At 40.5% G+C, this 25,926-nt stretch overlaps 1 protein-coding gene and 1 long non-coding RNA gene across 2 annotated transcripts in view; one reads left to right on the top strand and one right to left on the bottom strand.

Moving 5' to 3' along the window:
* LOC148411617 (putative E3 ubiquitin-protein ligase HERC1) overlaps nucleotides 1–16,187 on the top strand; it is a 47,568-nt gene extending 31,381 nt beyond the window's left edge. The window contains exons 50-80 of the mRNA XM_088435039.1: nucleotides 2,827–2,992; nucleotides 3,052–3,286; nucleotides 3,499–3,736; nucleotides 3,808–4,073; nucleotides 4,192–4,319; nucleotides 4,606–4,736; nucleotides 5,301–5,528; nucleotides 5,614–5,741; nucleotides 5,889–6,088; nucleotides 6,733–6,847; nucleotides 6,923–7,051; nucleotides 7,353–7,451; nucleotides 7,751–7,924; nucleotides 8,010–8,294; nucleotides 8,387–8,452; nucleotides 8,767–8,892; nucleotides 8,991–9,129; nucleotides 9,570–9,751; nucleotides 9,830–9,985; nucleotides 10,054–10,176; nucleotides 11,311–11,413; nucleotides 11,544–11,713; nucleotides 11,853–11,991; nucleotides 12,058–12,227; nucleotides 12,755–12,924; nucleotides 13,016–13,181; nucleotides 13,564–13,640; nucleotides 13,725–13,977; nucleotides 14,088–14,240; nucleotides 14,623–14,928; nucleotides 15,762–16,187. Coding sequence (XP_088291165.1) covers nucleotides 2,827–2,992; nucleotides 3,052–3,286; nucleotides 3,499–3,736; nucleotides 3,808–4,073; nucleotides 4,192–4,319; nucleotides 4,606–4,736; nucleotides 5,301–5,528; nucleotides 5,614–5,741; nucleotides 5,889–6,088; nucleotides 6,733–6,847; nucleotides 6,923–7,051; nucleotides 7,353–7,451; nucleotides 7,751–7,924; nucleotides 8,010–8,294; nucleotides 8,387–8,452; nucleotides 8,767–8,892; nucleotides 8,991–9,129; nucleotides 9,570–9,751; nucleotides 9,830–9,985; nucleotides 10,054–10,176; nucleotides 11,311–11,413; nucleotides 11,544–11,713; nucleotides 11,853–11,991; nucleotides 12,058–12,227; nucleotides 12,755–12,924; nucleotides 13,016–13,181; nucleotides 13,564–13,640; nucleotides 13,725–13,977; nucleotides 14,088–14,240; nucleotides 14,623–14,928; nucleotides 15,762–15,944 — 5,204 coding nt within the window. The 3' untranslated portion in view covers nucleotides 15,945–16,187. The remainder of the gene's footprint in view (nucleotides 1–2,826; nucleotides 2,993–3,051; nucleotides 3,287–3,498; nucleotides 3,737–3,807; nucleotides 4,074–4,191; nucleotides 4,320–4,605; nucleotides 4,737–5,300; nucleotides 5,529–5,613; nucleotides 5,742–5,888; nucleotides 6,089–6,732; nucleotides 6,848–6,922; nucleotides 7,052–7,352; nucleotides 7,452–7,750; nucleotides 7,925–8,009; nucleotides 8,295–8,386; nucleotides 8,453–8,766; nucleotides 8,893–8,990; nucleotides 9,130–9,569; nucleotides 9,752–9,829; nucleotides 9,986–10,053; nucleotides 10,177–11,310; nucleotides 11,414–11,543; nucleotides 11,714–11,852; nucleotides 11,992–12,057; nucleotides 12,228–12,754; nucleotides 12,925–13,015; nucleotides 13,182–13,563; nucleotides 13,641–13,724; nucleotides 13,978–14,087; nucleotides 14,241–14,622; nucleotides 14,929–15,761) is intronic.
* LOC148411616 (uncharacterized) lies at nucleotides 15,338–22,279 on the bottom strand. The gene is made up of 3 exons (XR_015867950.1): nucleotides 22,174–22,279; nucleotides 16,326–16,377; nucleotides 15,338–15,899 (listed from the first exon to the last, which is right to left on the bottom strand). It is a non-coding gene; the product is annotated as an uncharacterized LOC148411616 (long non-coding RNA).
* Between the last annotated feature and the right edge of the window lie 3,647 nt (nucleotides 22,280–25,926).

Here is a 25,926-nt window from a genome sequence, read left to right as displayed (position 1 = left end):
CATCTTTAAATTGTTTACCTGTTCCAGCTACTTTACAGCAAAAAACAAAATACCTAAAATATGTGACGTGTGGAATAAATGCCTTCATGCTGTGTACACGCGCACACACACACACACATATATATATATATATATATATATATATATATATATACAGTCGGCCCCCGGCTTACGAGCACCCTGATTTACGAACAATTCGCCTTACGAGCGTGGATCAGGGATATTTTAATCCTCCGCTTACGAACAAACCTCTCGCCTTACGAGCATTCCGAATAATCCTGCCATTGAACATGTTGAAATGTTCTCGCTTAACTGCGTCGACAAATTCATCAGTTGCGACATCGTGAACGCTATTGGTCTTACAACGTCACACTGACTGTCTCACTCACGGTGTCTAAATATAATTACCATTTAAGTGTAGTGTTTGTACAGCTAAAGGGAAAAACAGCCGACATGAAATTAAATGTGCCGATTGCAGGACAAAGAATTGTCATTGGTTTAAATGTGTGGTTTTTTTTAAATTAATTGTCAATACATTCCAACCGTTTAAAAAAAAAAGTGCGAATAATTATCAGTCAGTCAAGGAGACGCCAATATGCTATTGGTCGATTAAGGTCACCCGGTCTCACTCACGGAGATGCTATTGGCCGGCGTCACACGTCAATCACAGAAATGCCGATATGCTATTGGCCGAACGCCTTTATCTAGCTTGATGGGACAGGATGGAAGGAAGTAGAGAAAATGAGTGAAAAACGGAATGTTTTGAAGACTTTGCAAACTTTATCTGTTAGACATAGCTTCTAAAATTACTAGCAGCGGTAAAGGAAGAAATAAGAGGATGATGTTTTAGTATCTCCGTGATTTGCACCCTGACTGAAAGAGTTACTGTAACACTGTAAGACCAATAGCCTATCTGTGTTCCGTGTTGACTTTGAGCGTTAATCTCTGCACCCTTTTATGGGCGGAATTTCAATGCTATTTAATGGTCGTTTTACATAACTGCATGTCATGTTAGACGGCAACCTCCCAACATGCTTTGGGACAGCGCCCTTGTTGCAATACTGTGAGTTAAAACCAACAGTGAACTAATGTTCGAGCAAGCTATAAGTATGGTGCCTAGTTGATACAACACACACACCCTCCCCTCCGCCTCCACTCAGCACAATTCACGTCGGGAAAAACAGCTGACATGAAATTAAGTGTGCCGATTGCAGGACAAAGAATCGTCACAGGTTTAAATGTGTTTTAATCAATTAGATGTCAATACATTCCAACCGTTTAAAAAAACGTGCCAATAAGTATCAGTCAGTATCAGTCAGACGCCAATATGCTATTGGTCGATTAAGGTCACCTGGTCTCACTCACGGAGATGCTATTGGCCGGCATCACACGTCAATCACAGAAGTGCCGATATGCTATTGGCCGAACGCCTTTATCTAGCTTGATGGCACAGCTGGTTGGGATGGAAGGAAGTAGAGAAAACCCTGACTGAAAAAGTTACTGTGACACTGTAAGACCAATAGCATATCTGGTTTACCGTGTTGACTTCTGCTTATCTCAGCTCAAGTCACGTCTTTCCAAAGGTAAAAGTCGTTATTCCTTTGAATTTGCTATTTAATGCAACTGTACAGTAGATTACGTGACTCAATATTAATATATGTATACAGCGTGATGTTTTTACCTAAGGCTTCTGCGCGTGTTGCACGCATTCACGAATTAACATGGGTTTGGATTGCCCGCTATACGAGCAATCCGAGATACGAGCGTAGCCGCTGAACGGATTAAGTTCGTAACCCGGGGGCCCACTGTATATATATATATATATATATATATATATATATATATATATATATATATATATATATATATATATATATATATATAAACAATTTGCCACCGCAATTCAAGCATAAACCTGGAACACAAAGCATAGAACTGATCAAGCAACAGCCTGAAACTCGCATAAATTAGGGCTCTCAAGTCAAGTTGCCACTAAAGTAATCAATCAATCAATCAATCAAATTGTATTTGTATAGCCCTGAATCATCGAAGTCTCAAAGGGTTTCACAGGTGAAAAGAGGTCATGTCAAGACATCTTTTCGGTGTAAGGTACACAACAGCATCCCCTGTCAAAACTTCCAGAAGGGGAAGGAAAAACTCAAAAACCCCAATTTGGGGAAAATCAGGAACCTTCACAAGGGACCACAGGCAGGAGGAGCCCCCTTCTAGGCCCAGGTAATCATGTTACATAAATGACTGCATTTAGTTGTTAAATTAATCAACCCAAATAAAACCACCTTCACAGGAATCTCATACAATTCTAAATAACCGGCCTTTTGGCTTTTACAAACACCTACGTCAAGGAAGAAAGAAATCCTCCTTTTTTGCTTTTACAACATATATTCAAGGACTACCAACACAACTAGACATTACAAAAATCAATTTTAAAGCGTTGGTTCTCAAAAGTTTTTCAATGACAATATTTTTTACCCAAGAAACTTCTAATCAGTGCATGGCACGTTTTGGTGGAAAAAAAACTTTCAACAGAATTATGTGCCTTCTTTGTCTGATTTATTACACCTTGGAAGTACATTTGTAGTCCAACCTCTAGTTGTAATTCATTCATCAACTTCAGAAGAATCGTGTCACATCATCATTTTTAATTTTGTCTCGTTTGCCACAAAAGTGTCACTAAAGACAATGAGCAGGATGGGTTTAAAAAGAAAATTGTGAATGACAAACTTTTCCATAAGCGGGGGTTCATTGTACATCCAAAAATGACTTCCCAACCACTAAACATGTTTTGTTGTTGTTGTTAATTATTAGGGGATTCTCTAATGGAACAAAAGAGCTCTTTAAGTCTTGGACAGCAGGCGGTCTCTCTGAGGGACTCTCATGACCGACTGAAAGCCTTAAGAAGAGTGACTTCCACAGCTCAGATCTTGCTGGCGTACAGCATGGTGATGCGTGCCCTATCTCAGACCGCTTGCAGGTAAGTCCACCGAGGTTTAGTCTCGAGTAATATGTTGCTAGTTTCTCCTTCTTCGCTAGTCCATCAAGTGGACTGGAGTCCTTAGGTCTGGCAGACATCCGTATCCTCGTTCGTCTGATGACGCTTGCAGCGGCGGGTAGGGCGAACACGTGCGCAGACAGACAGTCAGTCAACAAGGGGCCAGCAATTGAGTGCAACAACTCCAGCTGCCTCAGCTTCTTGGCAGCAGCTATAGGCAGCGTTGTCTCCCATAGCCCTGCTGCCTATAGGCAGCTTGTCGAGATATGCACTCAGGTCGGTACCCCGCATTGGGTGTTATACTGTGTGTCTGAATATGAATTCTATTTTTGTCACATCATTTGTATTGAAAGTCATTTTAGCAGGTTTTGTTAATATTTATTATTATTATTCATATTGAAACATGTTATTGCTGACGTAAAAAATCATCACTTGGAGACCCTAAAAACGGCATTAGCTTTTACATTGTGACATTCTGCTATTTGTAGGATCTGATGGCAGCGGCTACAGGAGTGCATATTTCTAGTAATGATGCGCAGGAGCGAACTTGCCTAACGGTTAGTTTAGTGCCTGCCGAAACCCAGCAGCAGCAGCAGCAGCAGCAGCATGTGAGAGACAGCAGCGAGCACCTGGCCTCCTTCCTTGTCACGCAGAGTCTTGTGACCTTGCTCACTGAGAAAGGGTCTCACTGCTATAGTGCAGACAAGGCTGAACATGAAACTCATGGTGAGTCATTCTGGGAAATGGATGAATAGATGAATGCATTAGAAATTAATACTTGAATCTTTCCAATCAAGATGCGGGACATCAGGGGCTGTCTTCCACCTGCTCCTCTGCTCACCGTGGCACTCGAGTAGGTCCTCTTGAGCTGGCCAATGCTCTGGCGGCATGCGTCCTGTCCACCATGCTGAGCAGCCAACACCGCCAGTGGGCAGCACGGCAGCTGGTGCAGGCTTTGGCCGCATCTGGGCGAGACGGACCTGGGAGGGCCCAGACCTATAGCGACCTCGCTGGCGATCTGCGCAAATGTCTCATCAGGAGGCTGGAAGGGCACTATAATAAGGTGTGTGTTGGGTGGCTAGTACGTGGCGGTGACACAGTGCAAGTTAATCATAGCAGTGAACCATGAGAGTGAGAGTCAATTGTGACTATTATTTATTTATTTTTTTAATGTTGTTTAGGTGGCCACTTGTTTTTGGAACACTGAGCAGAGCTTGCTGGCAACTTGCTCCCAGGATAAAGTGGTTCAGCTGTGGAGCATCAGTGAGAACAATGCTCAGTTGCATACTACCTTCTCTTGCATAACCAGGTAACACATATTGGCACTTCAAAATTAAACTTAGATAGTGAAAAACTACTCATCTTTTTTAATGCCTGATTTAATAGGTTTTGCTGGTATGAATAGCCTAAATTGTGATTAGAGCTGCGCATTACAGCCCACAACCAAAATCTATTTCCCCCCCACAAAAATCACATTATAATATTTTCTTTGGTTCTATTGAATGGTTCTTTTTTCTATAGTTTTAATCTATTTATGTGGTGGCATCACGTACATGAAAAAACACCTATATTATCTTTTACTTTCCTCTCTGCAGTAAAACAGACAGAGCGAGTTCTGAGAGGGCAGGCAGGTGTCATCACATGTCATCGCCCGTGTACTGGAGTACAGGTGGAGATTTCCTGGCTGCTTTGGAGAACAAACACGTCACCATCATGAACATCAGAGGTAAATGTTGGGCCCTCATTCGTGTCCTCATCGGTTGCAAATTATGAACTATGATTATAGGACATACATCGCTAGATATGTAGGATCATAGATGACCATGTTGCAGCTCGAACAAAATTATCTGTGGGAGAATACTGCATATGTTAAAGTATTGTAAAAGCCGTCAACAAAACATCTGCAAGTTCCGCTAACGATAAAATACATGCACAATTTAAAAAGGATAATTCAAACAATTACTACAAATAAAAAAAATGTTGAAACCACAAATTAACATTAAGTAAAATAAAATCAATAATTAATAACAAAATAGAATAAAATATAAAAATAGCTGCATTTTAGACCATTCAAAAAAATCTAAACATGAACTGAAACAACCTAATTTTACTAAATTAAATGAATAAAGAAAGCTTACTATAAACTACAAGGTATATACAAACTCAATTTAAAAATACTATAAATTAATGTTTTGATAATAGTTAATAAAGTATGCATAAAATAAAAATGTGTTCTCTATTTGGCTTTGTGTTTTTTGTTAAGACTTATTTGTTTGTCCTAATTGCGCAGGCTCTCACTGTCACACGGAGGCTCAGGCATCCCGAGTCACAGCGCTATGTTGGGCCGCATCCTTTAGTTTGTGGCTCCTTGATCAGACCGATGCTTACAAAGCCCGACCCACTGAGAACTTGCTGATAGGACGGCTGGACGGCTCTCTCTGCTGGCTGCGCGTCACCATGCAGGAGCTTGATTTGCTTGTGAAGACCACCGAGCTAACCCACTGCTACAGGACGGAGGGTGAAGAGACTTTACAGTATGGACAATATTACCCTCCACAATATACATACCTAATGGGGCATTGTGGTCTTTTGGTCTTTCCCAGCCCCGCAGTGTGTGGCCTGGCACAGTGAGGAAAAGCCATTTGCAGTCGGCTACCCCAGTGGAAAAGTCCTTTTGGCGACTACTGAGACATACGAAAATGAACCCTTGGCATTGCTGCCCGTCTTTCAGGTGTGGCTACAATAGAATTAATTTGGGAAACCCACAAACTACATTCAAAATGGAAATGTTCCCCAGTAGAAGAACGATTCCCCACACATGCTTTAAAAAAATGTTGAATGTTATCTCATCTGAGGGTGAACTATACCCTACATGCAGGATGGTGTCACTTTTCTCAAGTGGGATCCGACGGGGCACCTGCTGCTCTGCCTGGGCAGGTCTGAAGTGGTGAAGATTCTGGGATGCTCAGGGGGTGCATGGGTGACATTCCACTCCCTTGGGCATTCCAGCACGGTCAACGTCGCTCAGTGGTGCCCGCTCGCAGGCCGAGCCCCGGACCCCATGCTCATGATGGCGGCGTGAGTTTCATGTCATCGGATATTTGATTTGATAATTTAGCTCAAAGAAAGGTCGACGAAAGATTCTCTAAAGTCAGATACTTACATATAAGCGTTAATTGCTGACACTTTTTGAACTGACACTAGATGACATGAAATACATGTCAACTTTTATTAATGTTTTTCTATTTTTATACACGTACTTACATGAATTGCATCTTAATATTCATGCGTCAAAAATGTATGTCTTTAGGGCCAGATCATAGAATGGCCACAAGAAGGCCGATAACAGTATCAACCACCATTGTGACTACTGATACCTTGAAATAAGGCGAGGTATTGGTTCAATATCGGTGTCATTCTTAATGATAATAATATTGATGATAATAAATACATCAGTTTCTACATGCTATTTTTTCCACATACAGACATCAAATAGTTGATCTTTAAGATAAACAGCAACAGCAGTGCATGAACGGTCTTGCAAAGACTGTTTTGGATAATATTGTGTGCATTCTTATTGATGCAGGTCACTCTCTCAAATATATGCCTCCCTATTCCTAATTAGTATATACCTGTTTATGGTAATACGTGTTTTTTTTTAAATACTGTAACTTACTTTTTAATACTGTAACGTTTTAAACAACCGTAATTTACAATTTCAGAGGTTGTCAGAATGGTTCAGTGCATGTGTGGACTTTGCCACAAGGGGGTGCTGCTGTGCCTGTGCCAACCACTCTAAACGACCCCTTTAGAGAGCCCAGAAGTGCCAATGTCATGGTATAATAACTTCTTTTTTTTCCGGATCTAAATATTTAATAGTGGGATTTTAACAGCAAGCTTGTTGTGTTTCAGGAGAATGCAAAGTGTGTTTTTGTTCTCCTCGGCCACATTACAGCGGTGAAGTCACTCTCGTTTTGCACCAGTGGTATGGCTCTGGTGTCTGGAGGAATCGGGGGGCTGCTCAACATCTGGTCCTTACAGGTCGGAAAGGACGAGTAACTGCCGTGGTTAAACAATACATATAATGAACATAGTTATGTTGCATTTACATCCAATTGAGAACAGTTCTACCTGCATCATTACGCTTCTTGCAGCGTAACAATGCTGCTCTTAAGTTACAAAACTCAAAATTGAGTGTCACCTGTATGCTCTAAAAATTATTTTTAAAAAAAAAATCACTTCAAAATCAACATTACAGTGAGACTGTGAAATATAAACTGCAATATACAGTAGTGGTGGGTCACTGTAGTTCTCTTTGACAGTGATATGTATGTGCTTGCAGGATGGTTCAGTGTTACAGACCGTTACAGGTTTGGGATCTGTCGTCAGTACTACATGGATCCCCAAAATGGGTGTTGTTGCCTGTTTTGGGAGGTCAAAGGTAATTTGGATCATTTTTAACTATCATCACAGTAAGCACAATGGTTAGCATTTTTGTCTCACAGACATGAAGCTTTGAGTTAAAATCTCAACTGTGAGTAAAATGTTTATCCCCTCCCTTGGCTTGCATGGGTTTTCCCCCAGATACCCTGGCTTCCTCCCTCGTTCAAAAAATAGCCATAATATACTGTATGTCGAGTGTTGTTGTTTTTGAACAGCATTTCCCTAAAAGATCAATGAATTCAAAGGAGTTAGACTTTTGTGGTTCCGGATGATTCTTCAGTCACATTTGCTCCTCAGGATGTCTTGTTGATCTCCTGCACCCCTGAGTGGATTGCTCAGAATCACGTGCTGGCTTCCTGCCGCATGGTCCTTAGAAGCCAGAGCATCCTGGGTCTGCATCGGGCTCCTTGTTTGGCAGTGCTTCTGGAGAGGCTGCCACTGCTGCTGCAAGAGCAATATGCCTATGAGCGAGTAAATAATGAATAAAATCATAATTTTTAAGACATGTTACAAACACATACACTAAAATAATTTGGGTTATCTATTCTTTGTACAGGCCCACGTGGTTGCCGGTGACCAACTAGTCCACAGTGCCTTCCTGCAGAGCCTGGCCTCCCTTGCTGTCGGTTTATCCCTAGAGGAGCACCTGTGCCATTACCCGTGCCCACCGCATCATGCAAACCCCAATGCCCGATCTTGCCCGGCGGAGTGGAGCTGGCTCTCCACCTATGCCACTACTGTACGCAGTGCCGAGGCTATTGCCAGTGGCATTGTCTTCCCAGAGTCTTTTGTCGTTCCAGAGTTTGAGGAGAGCGATGAGGATGACGTCTCAAAAGCCCTGGTAGGAAGCAATTCTCTTTATCATATGCAAACAATAATACCATTGAGTGCGTTCTTACAACTGGCTATTGATACACTTGTATTGTCTATTAGGACAACAGTAAATGGAGTTTCAGGATGGATGAACAACTGATGTCCTGGGCAACTACCCGGCCAGAGGTAATTACATAATATTAAGATTTTTGTGTTGTTTTCAGAAATGGTACGAAAAAAAACTACAGACCCCCTCTGGTACCACGGTATGAGAAAAATTGTTTGCGGGTACAGAGTAGAAAACTTGTATTCTTAATGTAAAATAATAATAACAACAATAATAATAATTAGGAAAAAATGTATATGTATGTATATATACTGTATGTATTGTAAACTGAGGGAACAAATTACTACACTGAGTACAAATTAGTGAATTGTGGGTACAGATTCATAAAATGAAGCAACAGATTAGTAAATTGAATGCATCCTTCTTTTTGCAGGACTGGCAGCGAGGGGGCAAGAGTGAGGTGTATCTGTGGGGGAATGGACGCTATGGACAGCTGGCAGGCATGGGGACCAATCCAATGACGCCTACATTAGCACCCTCTTTGCTACAGACACAACAGGTAGGCACAACAGGCAACTCTGAGACACACACCCTCGATCTCTGCACTTCTATTATTTCACTTAATAATATGTTGTTTTGGATTTATTTTTTTTTTAGGTGGTGTGTGGTCAGAATTGTACTTTCCTTGTCCAGTCCAATGGTACAGTGCTGGCCGTTGGAGAAGGACAATATGGAAGGCTGGGACAAGGAAATTCCGACGATCTTTATGTCCCTACTATTATCTGTGCTTTTCAAGGTAAAACCTGAATAATGTTGAGAAAGAAAACATGTAACAATACTTCATAACAATATTCATCATGCTGAATGTACAGAATGCTTTGGTTGGTTCACAGATGGTGCCTGAGGTTTTTTTTTATAACTGTGGAGCAGCATCACTGGTTTTAGCAGAGAGCGATGTTATTATGTATGTGATATTTATTTCATTCAATCCCAAAGATATATATTTTTGTTTTTGTCCAGACATTCAATCACAGGTACTTATTTAAGGAGTGAAGGAGTGTCAAAATGGTTGCTACTAAATGAATTAAGAACTAAAGTATTCAATTACCTGTGGTAATTAGGTACTAATTAAAGTAATTGATTAGTACTTTAGTATCACCATTTCCCCCTCTGCAGATGAGTCAAAAAGTACCACTAGCCTTGTGAATAAATATGGCAATTTCTGTCTGTGTCCAGGTTACGTGGTGACCCAGCTGGTGACATCCTGCGGCTCGGACGGGCACTCCTTAGCACTGACAGAGACAGGGGAGGTGTTCAGTTGGGGGGATGGCGATTTTGGGAAACTGGGGCACGGCAACACGGAAAGGCAAAGAAGACCCAAACAAATTGAGGCATTACAAGGAGAAGATGTCATTCAGGTGAAGAACATTTAATGCCAGATTAATTGCAAAGCTGTATTTCTTTCTTCTTTAATAATCATTGCTCCCTGGTTGCAGCTCGCGTGTGGTTTCCGGCATTCCGCCGTGGTGACGTCTGATGGGAAACTGTTTACCTTTGGTAGTGGTGAATCTGGGCGTCTGGGTCAACGATCAACATCCAACAAGATGTTGCCAGAGAGGGTGGCTGCACTGGAGGGTTACCACGTAGGACAGGTAAAGACTTTGCCTCGCTGTGGACATTGCACATAAATTAAACCATATGAATTGTAATATTTTCTCAGGTATCATGTGGTCTCAACCACACCTTGGTCTTGTCTGCGGACGGAATGATTGTATGGGCTTTTGGAGATGGCGATTACGGAAAATTGGGGACTGGTTCCTCAACGGCAAAATATTACCCTCAGGTATGTTGATACTCGTATAGCAACTTGCGGTTTAGTGCCTTTATGTACTTAACTGCAGATTGCAACATTTTAACATAAACTACATTAAATTAAAATAAAGTAAAGAAAAAAATACCGTATTTGCAATTACCCTCCTATTTTTTTAAAGAATTTGAGTGAAAATAACAGAAATTTACAAACAAGTGCTTGTATTTTAGCTAGCATTTCACACAATTCCCTTAGTGCAAAACGTCTGCCTCACATGAAATACTTCTGTAAAGAAGTACATTTTATGAGAGTGCAAGCTTAAAACCTTTTTCAACTTTGTTAAAGATAAACATTCCAACTTGTGCCACAAGCAAAACTATTGGATGAGGTGTTGCCAATTTCATAGTACACTAGCTGTACAGTGACATTGAAGGCATCCCATTTTATTCTATTCAATGCAATGCCTGAGGTGTGTGCTTGTTGCCCCACCCCCATGTTATAAAATATGTGAAATAAACAGGAGGAAGTTGGAAGCTACGGAAGCTCACGAGGGCAAAGCGCTTCGCAGCAACAAGGGAGAAAACTTGGATTTGATTATTTTTAAAATTGTCCATAATTAATCAGTGTACATGAAATTAAATGAAAAAATCCATACTTTGCCCAGGACTACTGTGAACTGACATAATCAAGTTGACTGACTTGAAAAAGGCTGTATAAACTTCTTCATGTAAGCACCACATACAGAAAAAAGGGTTCAGGCAAGGGCCACTTAAAAATTCTTCCTCCTATATTTATTAAAGATGCTAAAATCAGTCAATCAAGCAAGGAAGCACGTCGATAAACTGCCAAGTAACTATCTTCTAAAATGAGGAAAACAGTTGAGTATTTTTCTAGATTTGATAAGAATCTCCACATTCAGAATGGCAAATCTGACCACTTTTGAAATTGTTGATGTGATAGCTTGAAAAATCAAACAGAGCAGAAATTTTCCTCTACAACATTTAACTATGTTGTTGGGATGTATATTGGAAGTAGGATGTTGACATACCATTGCTACCTACATACTCTGCTCTGTCCAATTAACGATAAAAATCTCCTTTGGGCCCTAACACAAAAAGAAAATTGTCATTCTTGTTGATTACGTGTTTTTGTTGCTCATGTGTTCAGAAAGTGGAGCAACTGTGTAATAAAGGAATAAAGAAGGTCAGCTGTGGAACTCAGTTCTCTGTTGCCTTGGCCTGTGATGGACATGTGTACACATTTGGACAAGGTATGGTTAAATTAAAAATAAGCACAACTAATATACATACATTTGGATATTGTGTGCCATTCATACAACCAAACTACCTTTACATATTTAGCCAATTGAAATGCATCTGATTTTGATGTTCATCCAACAGAGCGCCTGATTGGCCTACCGGACTCCATGCTCAAAAACAAGACATGTCCTCAGATGGTTCCGGCCCTGGACGGACATTTCATAGAGGACGTGGCCCTGGGCTGCGAACACGTCCTTGCCTTATCCTCCACTGGGGATGTCTATACCTGGGGTTGCAATAGTGACGGACAGGTAACCACTTTATGAAACTTATCGATACAATTTTATAAATTGCACTCAGCATCATATTAAATAAATTAAAAAAACATACAATGCAACAGTTGATTATCTCTGTACAAAATCGGACTCCAAAGTTTGCTATGTTTTACAGCTTGGTCTGGGACATTCCAACCCGGTGAAGGAGCCCACGCTGGTGACATCCCTTCAGGGGAAGAACATCCGACAGATCTCGGCGGGCCGCTGCCACAGCGCGGCATGGACCACGCCCTGTACCGCCATTAAAGGCTCAGGTGCGCGCGCACTCCCGCAGCTCACTAATAGTTCAGCTTTGATACTAACATCAAAATCCTCGGTAGGTGGTTCTGGAAAGTTCCAGCTAGGTGTTCCACAGTGTGTCCCTCCCCAATACAACACATTGAAGGGCTGCAGCCCCCATCTTCTCAGCATGCGCCTCAGGGTGCTTCACCACTTCTCTGATCTCATGTACAAGTCATGGCGGCTGCTGAACCTGGATGCCAAGAATATGGTAATCATGTTAGTTCATATTAGGAGAAAATAAAAACTCAGGTGAAATTGCAATTGTTTGCCAACAATACAGACCTACAGTATGGTACCTCACAAGCTATTCGAATTGTGTATTCACTTGCACTATGATAATATTACCTTACTTTCACAAAAACATTCACACACCCAATCACACCTAAGGACAATTTTGTATCTTCGATACACCTGCCATGAATTTGAAGGTGTTTTGAAGTGAAATAGTTTTGAATTCAGAACTGCACAAAACAAAAACGATAATAAAATGGCATTTTGGACAACTTAGATTTTTGGCTCTGAGTATTTAAAGCTTGCTGACCCTTGCCCTATATTTTCCATGAGCGAATATGACGCAGGGTATCATGATACCAATATTTTGTTCCACTCCTAAATAATACTATACCCATGAGTGAAATAACATTGCTATATTCAGCTGTCCCATAATGGATCATCTCACTATATTGATTTTCAGTCCCAATCCAGGTTTTTAGTGTTTTCCTGGTCTCCTTTCAGGTGTCCACTTCAAGGTACAGTTCAGGGACTGCAGCTATTGTCCGTGGAGAGCTCAGAGGTCTTCTATCACCAAAAGTCAACACCCTGCCTCTGGTGCGCTCCATTGGCAGAACTATGACCCAGGGAAAAACATACGGGCCACAGATCACTGTAAAACGCATTTCCACAAGGTACATACGATTGTCGGAGACAAGCATAAGTTAGCTTGTCAGCTGCTGAAAATGGATTTCATGACACTTGTTTGTTCCAACCAACCTGCAGAGGGCGGTCCAGCAAGCCCATCTTTGTCCAAATTGCCAAGCAAGTAGTTAGCCTGAATCCACTAGAGCTGCGACTACCGTCCCGAGCATGGAAGGTCAAGCTTGTCGGAGAGGGAGCGGACGACGCCGGGGGAGTGTTTGATGACACTATTACAGAGATGTGCCAAGTAAGAACAAAAAAAGCGCGCGCACACACACACACACACACACACACACACACACACAGGGTTTTTTTTTCTGTCATAGTGGGGACACCACATCGGCATTATGCATTTTCTAACCCTCAAAATTAATCGTTACAACTGATTGAATAACCCTAATCCGGACCCTAACCCCAACCACAATTCTCTACAAACCTATACTGTACTCTAAAAGCAAGTCCCCACTCAAAAACGTTCTGAAATTGTGGGGCCCATCAAAACGGTCACCACCAAAAGAGGTTCCCACAAAGACTGTAAAACCCAGGATTTGGTCCCCACTGTGTTGCAAGAAGAAAGAGCATGCACACACGCACGCACAAACTATAAAATTCCGTTGTGTTTTGAGCAGGAGTTGCAGTCTAATGTGGTGGATCTCTTGATCCGTACGCCTAACAGTTTTGCAGATGTGGGCAGTCACACTGACAGGTAGGTACATTTTCCTACAACCTTAAATCCAGCATTCAGTGTCCCAAACATCCGGTCTGTCGCTTTGGTCTTGTGTCCAAAAAGGTTCCTGCTGAACCCAGCTGCTCTATCCAAAGATCACATGGTCCAATTTCGCTTCTTGGGCATTCTAATGGCGGTGGCCATACGTACCAAAAAACCTCTGGACCTGCATCTGGCACCTTGGGTATGGAAGCAGCTCTGCTCCATGCCGCTAGGGGAGCCTGACCTGGAGGAGGTGGATCTTCTTACTTTCCGCACCTTACAAGGCATTCTCCACTTAGAAAACAGTGGCATCACTGAGGAGAATTTCCATGTGGTGAGATGTCTTGATTGTTTGCAAGACACATAAAAAACTCTCTCAGACTAAAACATTGAATGAAAAACAAAAATCTAATGACATTTTTTCTTTTTTTAATGAATGTGAAGATGATCCCACTGGATTCGTTCGTGGCCCACAGTGCAGACGGAAGGCTGGTACCGGTGGTTCCCGGGGGTCAAAACATTTCCCTCAACTTTTCTAATCGCACGGAATACGTGGAAAGAGCACTGCAGTACAGGCTTCATGAAATGGACTCTCAGGTGTGACGTAGAGACTGTAGTACCATAATTTTTTTCCTTTTAACTAGGACTAGGGGGATAAAAGTTGACCAAGTCTGGTAAGTTGACTTTGAAAATAGGTCAAACTAAAACTAACAACCTCAAAGTTCCGCCCGAACCATGGGCACGGCACCACCGTTTTCTACACGGACCTTTTTGCCGATTTATGCAGTCTTACAAGCATCATTCACATAACAAAGCTGACTGGGAATATACCAATATATGCAAAGCTGTGCAAAAGGTGTTTTTAAATGAAAAATACTAAATTAGAGGGTGTTACCAAAATTTTGACTGGTACTCTTTGAACTTGGTTTCACCTCCCTCTGATGTTCACAAGCAAAACCGATTTTTGTCATTTATCCAGGTGGCATCGGTCAGAGAGGGCATGTCGGCCATCATCCCCGTTCCGCTTCTGTCCCTGCTGACCGCCCAGCAGCTGGAGCAGCTTGTGTGCGGCCTGCCCGAGGTGTCGGTTGAGACGCTGAAGAAGCTGGTGCGCTACCGTGACATCGCAGAGAGCCACCAGCTGGTGGCCTGGTTCTGGCAGAGCTTGGAGGAGTTCACCAACGAGGAGCGGGTGCTCTTCCTGCGATTCGTCTCTGGCAGGTCCCGGCTGCCGTCTAACCCCGCCGACATGACACAGAAGTTCCAGATCATCAAGGTGGATCGGGTGAGTCGATGCTATATTTCTCTCATTTAATCGCAAAAGCTTATTTTTACCTTTGCATCCAGACATTCAAGCCCATGTACCTATTCCTATTTTTCATCATATTTTTATTGTGTTCGGCTAAAGAAGTGTATACAAATTGCCATGTCATGTATTTAATAATTACTTAAGTAGTCGGTTACTCTTGGACATAATTTAAGGCTACGTTATTTGAGACCTTTAGTACTTTGGCTACATAAAATTATTTAAAGTAATTGATTAATTTAAGTACAACATTCATCAATTTCTCTTGGGTTAGTCATTGAGTAATCAATTACTCTAGGTTTAAAGTATTAAAATACACATAAGTACTTAAATTGTAATTACTTTAGGTAGTTAAGCACTAAAGTAATCAGTTACTCTAGTGCTTAGCTAATTTTCTTACCAGTCATTTTTAGACCTTGCTTTAGCAAAACACTGGGGAGGAAAAAAAACAACAGTAAAAAAAAAAAATATATATATATATATATTTTTTTTTTTAAATAATTGCTTTAGCTTGTTGGATTGAATATCTGGATTAAAAAAAGTATATACATAAAAAATAGGTCTGGCATTGATTAAATTAATAGGATGCTTGATTCCCCCCAAAACACTGCAATAAGAAGGATAACAATTGTTTTTATAAATTAAAATATTAGTTTGCATATATACCTGACAAATATTAACACTTTTTAATAATAAGCCAATCGCCATGTTTGTTTTGTTTTTTTTCCTCCAGTCCCGCTATATATTGGGACCTGACCATCCTACAAATAATCAAAAATCACACATAACTGATGTCCATTGCTTTCCCCCAGCCCATCAACGGCCTGCCGACGGCCCAGACGTGCTTCTTCCTCCTGCGTCTTCCGCCATACACGAGCCAGGCGGTGCTGGCCGAGCGTCTGCGCTACTCCATCCACAACTGTCCCTCCATCGACATGGACAACTACATGCTGACGCACAACACGGAGCCATTAGAGACTTCCGACACAGAGTGACGGCGTCATTATATGCACTGACTTTTAATTTATTTTCTCCTTGGATGAGTGTTGTTGTTTTGCATTTGTGCAAGGTATCGTGTATTTATTGCAGTGCTTGAACCGAGAAGCCACTGGGATAATGTAGACTACTGTTTCTTATCATATAAGCCACTGAATCAATGTGCCTGTTTGTTTGAAATTTATTTAAGGATCTGTCCAATGTAGGCAGTGTTACTGTAAAATAAAGAACGCTTACTTGTAGTTTTCTTTTGAACCCTGAGATTTGAAGAAACACAGAATACTGGCCAAATAACTTGACATATGCAAAGGATTTTGATTTCTAGTCTACTTTTGTTAGTCTGTGTTGCTGAGAGGACCTAATTAATAGTATTATGCCACCTGCTTTGACAAAGGCAGCATTGAATTCAACCTGCAGTCAGCAGTCTTGCACCTGAGAGAGAGAAAAAGGGAGATAAGGGGTAAATATAACATCCATATATCATCCTAACAAGGATACACTAATCTCAGGTAAAGGCCAGTGTTGGGGAAATGTCAGCACGGCCTAGTCATTATTTTACATGTATGGTATGTAAATGAATACATGAGTGAATTTTTCTGAATCTTTTACAGAAATAAACTCACTCAAAACATGAAATGAACGTAACCGTACAAATGTATACATTACCAACGTCTTAAAAAAAAGGCAGGTAATATACTTCATTTCCACATGGGGGCAGTACTGTGTTGACGCATAATCGATTTGGTAAAATTTACACAGGTCAAGCCGAGTTCAGTGTTAAAAAAGAAAACCCATTTTTGCAATTTAGCTGTTTTTAAATTTATATGTTTTATTTACCTAAAGGTAAGTTCATATTCCCCAACACTAATAAGATTATACATCAATTTAATAATTCGATTAAGATTGCATGATGATTCGAGTTGACGAGTGAGTTAAATCACGACTAATGACAGGTGTGATGTTGCGACCCAAAATCAACAGTGGTATTAAACCGAGGATTCTTAATTTGAGTCATTTGAGTCATTAGCCATTTTCAGCAGTAAATATATTTTGTGTAATTTAATAACTTAATAATGTTGTATTCAACATAATTTTAGATACATTTTGCTATAGCTGTCGACTGAAAATGACATTAAATAAACTCAGGGCTCCGGTAACAGCCAATCAAATTGTAAATGTCACATGACCAAAAATAGAAGTCAGGTGTTTTTATGAAATGGGTGGAAAAAAACAACAGCAACATGCAAAGTTTGACTCTCGAAGGTAAGAGACACAACATCAACGTTTTTTGTTTTGTTTGTTTGTTTGTTTTTTAAAATATTATAGGCATGGATAGATGTGTGAACCTAGCTATTTGGGTCAACTTGACAAGTGAACTCACCACTACGTTTGTGAATTGAATTGAGAAGCCTCAATTCAGTTAAGTATTGTTGTAATTTATTGAACACCCTGTAGACTGTTATTTTGAAAACTACGCCATTAAAACCACGATCGATATTTAACATAGACATCAATATAGAGTCCCGAGTGATATTTTGTCATGATTGCTTTCTTGGGCGTGAGCCTGTCCGTCTTATTTGACATGGCAGCGCCCCACTAAACTAATGCATTTAAACTTCAAAATGTGACAAACCGACAAAGTGTAAAAGTTAATGCCTGTGCCTGTGGAGAGTACAACATTAACCACTTTGTAAACCGGCCTAATTGTTGTTTAGTTGTTTTTTAATCACAAAACAACACAAAATAAACAAGTTTAATTGGTAAATAAACTTTAAATGAGAAATATTGCTTTTGTAATACACGTTGATGCAAAATCAATGCCAAGTTCTTATTATCCAAGGGATTATAATAGCTAGTCCTACAAGATTAACTTCATAGATGGAATAATCAATAGAATTACCAGTGACTTGGAAGTTTGGAACTTCAATTATTGTGACTTGCACTTAAGTGACTTCCTATGTGTTTATCATTCATCAATCCAATATTGTGTTTAAATAATGCTTTTCAGCAATTGAGATGTTTGATTTAAAGCAGCCCTTTGTTTTGTCTTATATTTTGTTTTGCTTATCCCTCTAAAAGTGCGAAGCAGGTCTCTTGCAACCTGAATTTTTAATTAGTCAAAGGAGGGTGCGACCTGTTTAGTCCCACAATTGGAATGCGACTGGTCACCTGATCTCATCCCACTCCCTAAATCAGATGAGCCTAACTGGGATTGGCTGAACTTGTTGAAACGAGGGCAAAACAAGCTTGGGGTAATAAAGTGGTGTGATGCGTTTCTCACAAAGTCCTCCCCGCCTGTCATCTCCACATCTCTGATTACAGGCAACTTGTTGATCGTCAGCTCTCAGACACTTTAGACTTCAGACTACGGTTTCAGCCGCTGATGTCATGTGCTGCCAAGTGATGCTCTGACGCTCGCGAAAAGGAGATCAGGACTTGATGAAAGGCTTTGAGGGTATTTAATGATGGCTTCGCCGTTTTTTTTTTTTAACTTTTTTTGAGCCTACAAAATCAGAGTACGCCACATCAGCCTAAAAGATTATACAATGTCAAAAATCGCCACCATGTTGGCCTTGTTTCAGGATGCTCATAAGGACAGTTTATGATCATGAACAACTGTCAAAAGTGTGTTGTTAATGAAATGCATCTGATATCATGAATGACCACAGAAATGGATGAATATGCATTGTTGAGTGAGTGAAAACTTTAGTGTTTGGACAATTACCTTATTTTTCGACGGTAAGCTGCAACTTTTTTTTTTGTCATGATTTGACCCCTGCGGCTTATATTCCAGTGCGGCATATCTGCTTATATCTGATATCTGTAAATATCTGATGTTACAGCCTGCGGCTTATGGTTCGGTGTGGCTTATCTGTGATAATTTCTTTTTTTTTTTTTGTTTCCTCTTTTAATTTTGGCTCAATTGTTGTTGCTGTATTTTCTATACCGGTGCAGCTTATAGGTTGGTGACTTTTCATAACAGGAGCTGTGTCAATGGCTGTTGGCCCTGGAAAATGGGAACGGGAAATGCTGAGTGAGGAGTGTCTTGGGATTTAAACGGGATCTAAGAGACGCTCAACCATTGTGGGTGGTGCGAGCGTTGAGACTGCTTTGATAAATAATGCAGCAGCAGCGTCTGAAGGTGAAAACTATCTCCATCGCCCACCGGACCTTTCTGCAAGCATTCAATCACTTGGATCAGGTTTACCTGTTTCACTAGTTAGGTTTGAAGCCTCTTCATTTTTTATTAGCATGTTGGAACTACCTGCAGACTTTCAAAGATTTCAATTATTTATAATTAATTCCTCTAATTGTCAATTAAGTAAATTAACACTTAATTATTGATTTACTTTTAGTTTCATTAGCTGTTTTGTGGCGGCTAACTGTGATGATACAATGGGACTCTTGTTCTAATGTTCAGGCTAATGAACTTTTCTGGCCTGAGGAACTTCAGTCCAAATCCAATTACGGTAAATGCTTTTTTACCATGAATGTTGTACACAGGAATATTTTGCTGTGAAGTAGATTGTGTTGTGTATATTTGTTTATGAAGGCCTGGACTCACACCCCAAATCTGCAATTTATGTTAGAATCGAATCGGAGTAGGTGTGCGGAAAAATGTCAGTTCGACAAATGAAAAATAATGGGAATGGGTTGCACTTTATCTACAACATATGTTGTTTGTTTGAAGTGCTTTACCAAGCCATCATATTTATTTATGGCAAACATATTCATAATACAGTATACCAACAACGGGCCATGCACTAATGTAATAAAATCGTGTACTAACCTTCAGAACCCTTTGTCACACACTGACCAACAACAGCACCCAGAGTAGTTTGTCTTTTAGCAAAAACATTTGGCTCAATTTGTGTCGCTAGCTAACAAACGAGGTCTTCTCCGGTTAAACATCTCAAATTTGTGGAGTCCCTTTGCACTCCTGCGGCATAACTAAAAAACACACTATAAGGCATTTAAGTTGAATTAGGATAATTATGATTTGGCGGGCAGCTTGGTGGCTCTGTAGTCAGAGCGTTCAAATCCATCTTGCTCCAGCCTTCTTCTGCGGAGTTTGTATATTCTCCCCAAGCCCATGTGGGTTCTCTCAGGGCACTCTGGCTTCCACTCCCAAAACATCCATGGTAGGTGTATTGGACATGTATTTTATTGTCCACAGGTGTGATTGGGTGTGTGAATATTTGTCTCTTTGTGCCTTGCAATTGGCTGGCAACCAGTTAAGGGTGTACCCCGCCTGCTGTCCGAAGTCAGCTGGGATAGGCACCACCAAGTCTGCGACCCTTGTGAGGATAAGCGGTTCTAGAAAATGGATGGAAGGATGTATTGGTGATCGTTTCCAATGGTCATTTTGCTCCATAGTCTGAGTCCACATTGATATGTTCCATTCTCTAATTACCTGGTTGAGTGTATAATAATTAAGAGCAAATTATGAATGACCCCCATGGATCAAACTCATAATTATACTGCATTTCTAGAAAATGTATCATGTTAATAGGCATGCTTTATATGATTATAGTCTATATTTAATTCTGCATTTGTGTCTCTCAAAAGGACACACGAACAGTCAGCAGTAAAAAAGGTAATTGACATTAAGCTATTTCCAATGCATGCATATTGTGACAATATAGCACTTGTCTAACTAACTACTCTTCCATTTTCTTTTGGAGCTTTCAAACTCTGGCCGCACAAGTCAAACTCCAGCAATATTACCATCAGCAGCAGTCTTTCTACTAATCACATCACTAGAACCTATTTGGCATACCCACTAACCTTGCACTGGACCCTACCAACTATATCAAGTGAGTACAATGAAATGGTATAACATTTATCATGAGTATAGGCTGCAAGCAAGTTATTTGGTAAATTGTTTGTATAAGGTATTTCAAACTCTTGACCATGTATAACAGTTGCCAGCAAGAGTCGTATGGTTTTAACACTTCTTTAGCTGATTAAAAAAATTCACTCATACCGAATAAAATCTTAAGACACGGAATATTTTAGGGGTGTTTAGATTTACATATGTGGTGCTTAACCACCTGCCAAAATGGGCCAAACACACCTATGAAGTCAATAATTGACAAAAAAAAAAAAATCAACTGTCTATCTGTCTCATAAGCTGCAGTGTATTACTGCTAGCACAAGCTAATTTCCCATGAGAGTCATCAGACAAAGTAATCACTAGAAAAGAATTAATGTTCCTGCCATCATGTTGGCTCCATGAAGAGGATTGTTTGGGAATTAACTTCAATGTATTAGCATTATCTTGACATACAAGTAGCTAACTGAGGACACAAACGCTATTAGGATTCTGATATTCGGTTTGGTCAAACACATCCACACATTCCGAAAGCCCCCCCCCCCCCCCCCCCCCCTCCCCCTCCAAAAAAAAAAAAAAAAAAGGACAAGGAGAACAACCTGCTCTTCAGCACATCAAAAACTAAGGAGCTGGTGATCGAATCAGGAAGAAAACGACTGACATCCCGCCATCATCAGCGGGTACTGTGGAGAGGGTGTCTGACTTCCGATTCCTGGGAGTTCACATCAAGGATGGCCTGACCTGGCGTTTCAACAGCTTGGAAATGCTGGGAAAGGCCCAGCAGGGACAGCATTCCCTGAGGGTTCTCAGAAAGCACAACATCTCCCAGAGTCTGCTGGTGTCCTTTTACCGTTGTTCCATAGAGACCATCCTGACCTATTGCGTGCGCGTGGTTCACCAGCTGCACAGTAGTGGAGAAGAAAGCGCTACAGAAGGTCATTAATACAGCCCAGAAAATCACCGGCTGCCCCCTCCCCTCGTTGGACAACCTGCACAGTGTCAAAAGGGCACAGAACATTGTTAAGGACAATTCTTAGCCTGGTCACTGCATGTTTAAACTGCTGCCACCAGGCAGATGATACAGGACGATTATATCAAGAACAAACTGATTGAAGAACCATTCTATTCTATAAATCGCTAATTTTACAGCATCTCAATGTGTAAAAGAGGCTAGAGTAAGACTGATCGTTCTTGTCTCGAGATTCTGCTCATCTTCAGTCACAGAGTTTGAAGGACAGTTACGACAGTGAATGGACAGTACTTATAAAACAGCAGATTTATGATGTGCCATGTGAGCTTCATTGGGGGACGGTTATCTTTGTCTCAGGCTTACACCCATCATCAGGCTTCTAGCGTAGACGGGCAACTCATGGCAATGGTGGCCGAGGATTTACCTTCAACGGCTGGCAGTGGACATCCGCTGGGTCTGGAAGCCAATATTAAACAACACAGCTTTCAGTTTCATTGAGCTCTTATGCAACAACATCTGGACAAGGGGCCTCGGACGACCAGACCTTTTTTTTTTTTTTTTTTTTTTTAAAGCAGCAGTGATTACATCAAACAGCGAGCCACCCCCTCTCTATGGGATCAAAACATGAAGGGCATTCCTATGTACTTTGACTCATAGCCAAGAACAGGAATTTCTTCCCCCTCCCTTCATGCTTTCTATTTGCTAATGATGTTGAAATCGACATTTTGCATTCTCGGTAATCATAAACATCTGGTGTCCGCCATCTGTCCATGTTGTTGTTTAATGTGCCTCACTGTTATTAGGTGGAGCGGGAAAAAAGACAGGAGTTCTGTCAATGCATAGTGCTAGATGCATTAAGCTGAATGATTTCTAACATCTCTGATGGTGGACAAGCTTTTTTATGAATGATTTATCTTATTCAGCCAGAGGCAAAACTAGCATATTTGACAACACGGATTGAAATGTCCAAATTTGGAACTTCTCAAAACGAGGCATGATTTAACGGTTGTCAGACCACAGTGATTGACACTTGAATGGGTTTTGTTAATTTTTTACTTCGAGGAAGTCAAGTATACAAAACTTATTTTTTTTACAATAATAAAGTCTAAAAACATTGGGGTTAAAATAACATAATTATGGATTAAAATGACCAATTTAGGTTTTTGGGTCAATTTGACTCATCTTTCTGGCTTGTTTTACACCAAACACAAGACCTCAAATTATTCGCCTTGTATAAACCAAACCTGAATGTTTGAAGTTGCCCCAAATATTTTTTTCAGTCCCTTTTTGACTCCAAATTACTGTAGAATATTTTTAACCCATTTTAAAGTGTTTTTTCAATGTGACCTTGCAAGTCTAAAACTGGTATTACGATTTAAAACGTTGTTTGTGGAATATGTATTTAGAATCAAAATCTATTCACAGATGGGCTAGACAGTTTTGTTTTTGTTTTTGCTCACGCTACCTTTTAGTTTCTTCAAGGAAATATGTCAATATGTGTTGAGGAGCAGCGTGCAGTGTTTGGCCGCCATCATGCGGCAGCTATTGGCACACAAAACCTTTTCATGAGTGTGTCAGTTTTTGGTATTTGTAGTACTTCTCATAGTTGTCTGTCCTACAGTCAAGTGGTCCTTGGTTCAATTTCTTCCTGTGCGTAGTTGTCCCCAGGTGCTACAGCCTCCTTCTCAAATGGTGTTGAATGAGAGTGTGGTTAAGATTAGCATTCATTTTTATTTTGCCATTTTTATACCTGACACACTTGGAACCATAAACTAAACACAAGCCCTTGTACCTGGTTTTGCCAGTGAAAACGTATCAATAGTGAAATGGCAAACCATGTAGTTACAATGCTGTGGAACTTGGTATGACCTTGGCAAAGGTGTACTGAGTGACATTCTAGGTATTTATGGTTGCTAGAGCATCACTGTTACAACAAATCTAACAGACTTTTACACAGTACTGTACATAAAAAAGGCCACCGCAAGCCCACCCTTGTGTGAAGGATAATGACACAATCTGTGCTACCACCTTCCTGCCATAATTGATATTCTCTCATGGTCATTATTTATTCCTTGTCACGTTAATATCCTCAGAGGCAGCAAAAAACGCACGGCCTGTCAGATTGATTATTAATTTGGTAGTATATACTGTATAAACGAAACCAGTGAGTAAAACTGAGAGCAAAGATAAACATGAAGAATTTTTTTTTTTTTCCTTCGGCGTTATTGGAAAAAGCAACCTCCAGAGTGCCTAATATATTTAGGATTTTCACTCATCTTTCAAGGCTGACAGAATATTGTGTGCTGTCTTTGTAAACATGGCTGCTATCATATGAAAGATTCATTTCCATTCCTTACTTATAATTAAAAAGTATGTATTGTATGTATGAAAACACTGCCATCCAATGATCACACTTATCACTACACTGCTTGTTTTGCTTAATATTAGATATGCTCTAGTTAAAGGGTGTTAGCTACCCTCCATTAAAAAAAACGTATTTGACTAGAATTTCATCATTTATTTTGATTACTGTTTTGGTTCTATTTTATTATTATTAATATTACTATTTTAAGAATTCTCATCCTTGGCACTGAAAGAGTTAAGGACTTTTTTTTAATTAGAAAACATCAATGTATTACATAGCTTGAATTGGCTGAAAATGTCAACATTGGAAGGGAAATCATTCTTGAACTATACAAATAAAATTTGATTGATTTATTTATTTGTCTCTTAGTGTCATAAATGACATGTACTTGACAGGGCTCAAGTGTCAAAGACAACTCAGCTAGTACACATTACATGATCAAATCCAGAAATCGTTGAACTCATTCCTGTCTTGATCAGGTGATGTCATTTTCAGTCAACAGGAATGAAATATAATTGAATAATTAACTATACAAAATAAAGTCTTAAATTTTTACTGCTTGAAGTTAAAACATCTGGTCATTTCTTTTACTAACACTTGCTGGAAACATTGCCTGCAGTATTAATAAAGATTCGTTACAGCAAATTTCTATTGTTATTCCTGTGGGGCGAAAAATACATTTGAAATGTTAAAACAGCTCCTCAAAATGTATATCTGATTCAACCTGTTAGTCTAATAGGTCCATCAAACAACTGAAACAGGTGCAAAACACACCTTCTCAAGGATGAAATGTCTAATGTTCTCTGGTAAGTCTTTGTTGAATCCAAAAGTGACTGTGGCGGCGTTGAATTAGCCTCAAGGGTTTGTTGGTCAAGTGGGCTCCAGATGTGCTGCAAGTTCATTCAAGTGTTAAATGCTAACGCAATATCCACAGACCACATGGGTGTGTATGTAGATAACTACATAGAGGCTTCTTCAGATGCTTACATATACTTCAACCTCACTTTATTCTGTTGCTAAGTGTACCCTAATGACTTTAACCTATGCCACAACCACTATCTAACCCTGCACAAATGAATGGGTTGAGACCATCCTGGAAAAAAAATGGAAGAATACATGAAAATAGTTTGTGGCATGGAATAGTCAACATTAAAACTTTAAGCTCTTGTCCCACAAAGATACCAACAATTGCCCCTGTTAGGAATTTGCCAGAATTTCTTAAAGGCCCCAACCACGTCTCCGGGGTGGCAGGGGAGATTGAGTCAGAGTGGACCATGTTCCGCATCTCCTCTGTCGAGGCGACTGATTGTACGGTGGTCGGTGCATGTCGTGGTGGCAATCCCCAAACCGGCTGGTGGACAACGGTAACAGATTCAGTCAAGCTGAAGAAGAAGCCCTATCAAGCCTTTTTGACCTATGGGACTCCAGAGGCAGCTGACGTACTGGCTGGCCAAGTGGAGTGCAGTAAGGGATTCAGTCAAGCTGAAGAAGGAGCCCTATCAAGCCTTTTTGGCAGATGAGACTCCAGAGGCAGCTGACAGGTACTGACTGGCCAAGTGGAGTGCAGTTTTGGCAGATGCTAAGGCAAAAACGTGTGTGGGAGGAGTTTGTTGAGGCCATAGAAAACGACTTCCGGACGGCTTTGAGGAAATTCTGGTACATCATCTGGCATCTCAGGAGGAAGAAGCAGTGCACTATTAACACTGTGTACAGTAGAGATGGGGCGCTGTTGACCTCAACTCAGTATGTCATGAACCAGTGGGCAGAATACTTCGAGGACCTCTGAATTCCACCAACACGTCTTCCTTTGAG

The sequence above is a fragment of the Hippichthys cyanospilos genome, chromosome 15, assembly GCF_059441005.1.
Source record: "Hippichthys cyanospilos isolate Australia breed blue-spotted pipefish chromosome 15, RoL_Hcya_1.0, whole genome shotgun sequence".
Classification (NCBI taxonomy): domain Eukaryota; kingdom Metazoa; phylum Chordata; class Actinopteri; order Syngnathiformes; family Syngnathidae; genus Hippichthys; species Hippichthys cyanospilos.
Note: the sequence above shows the minus strand (reverse complement) of the source record. Positions and strands in the feature narration are given on the sequence as shown.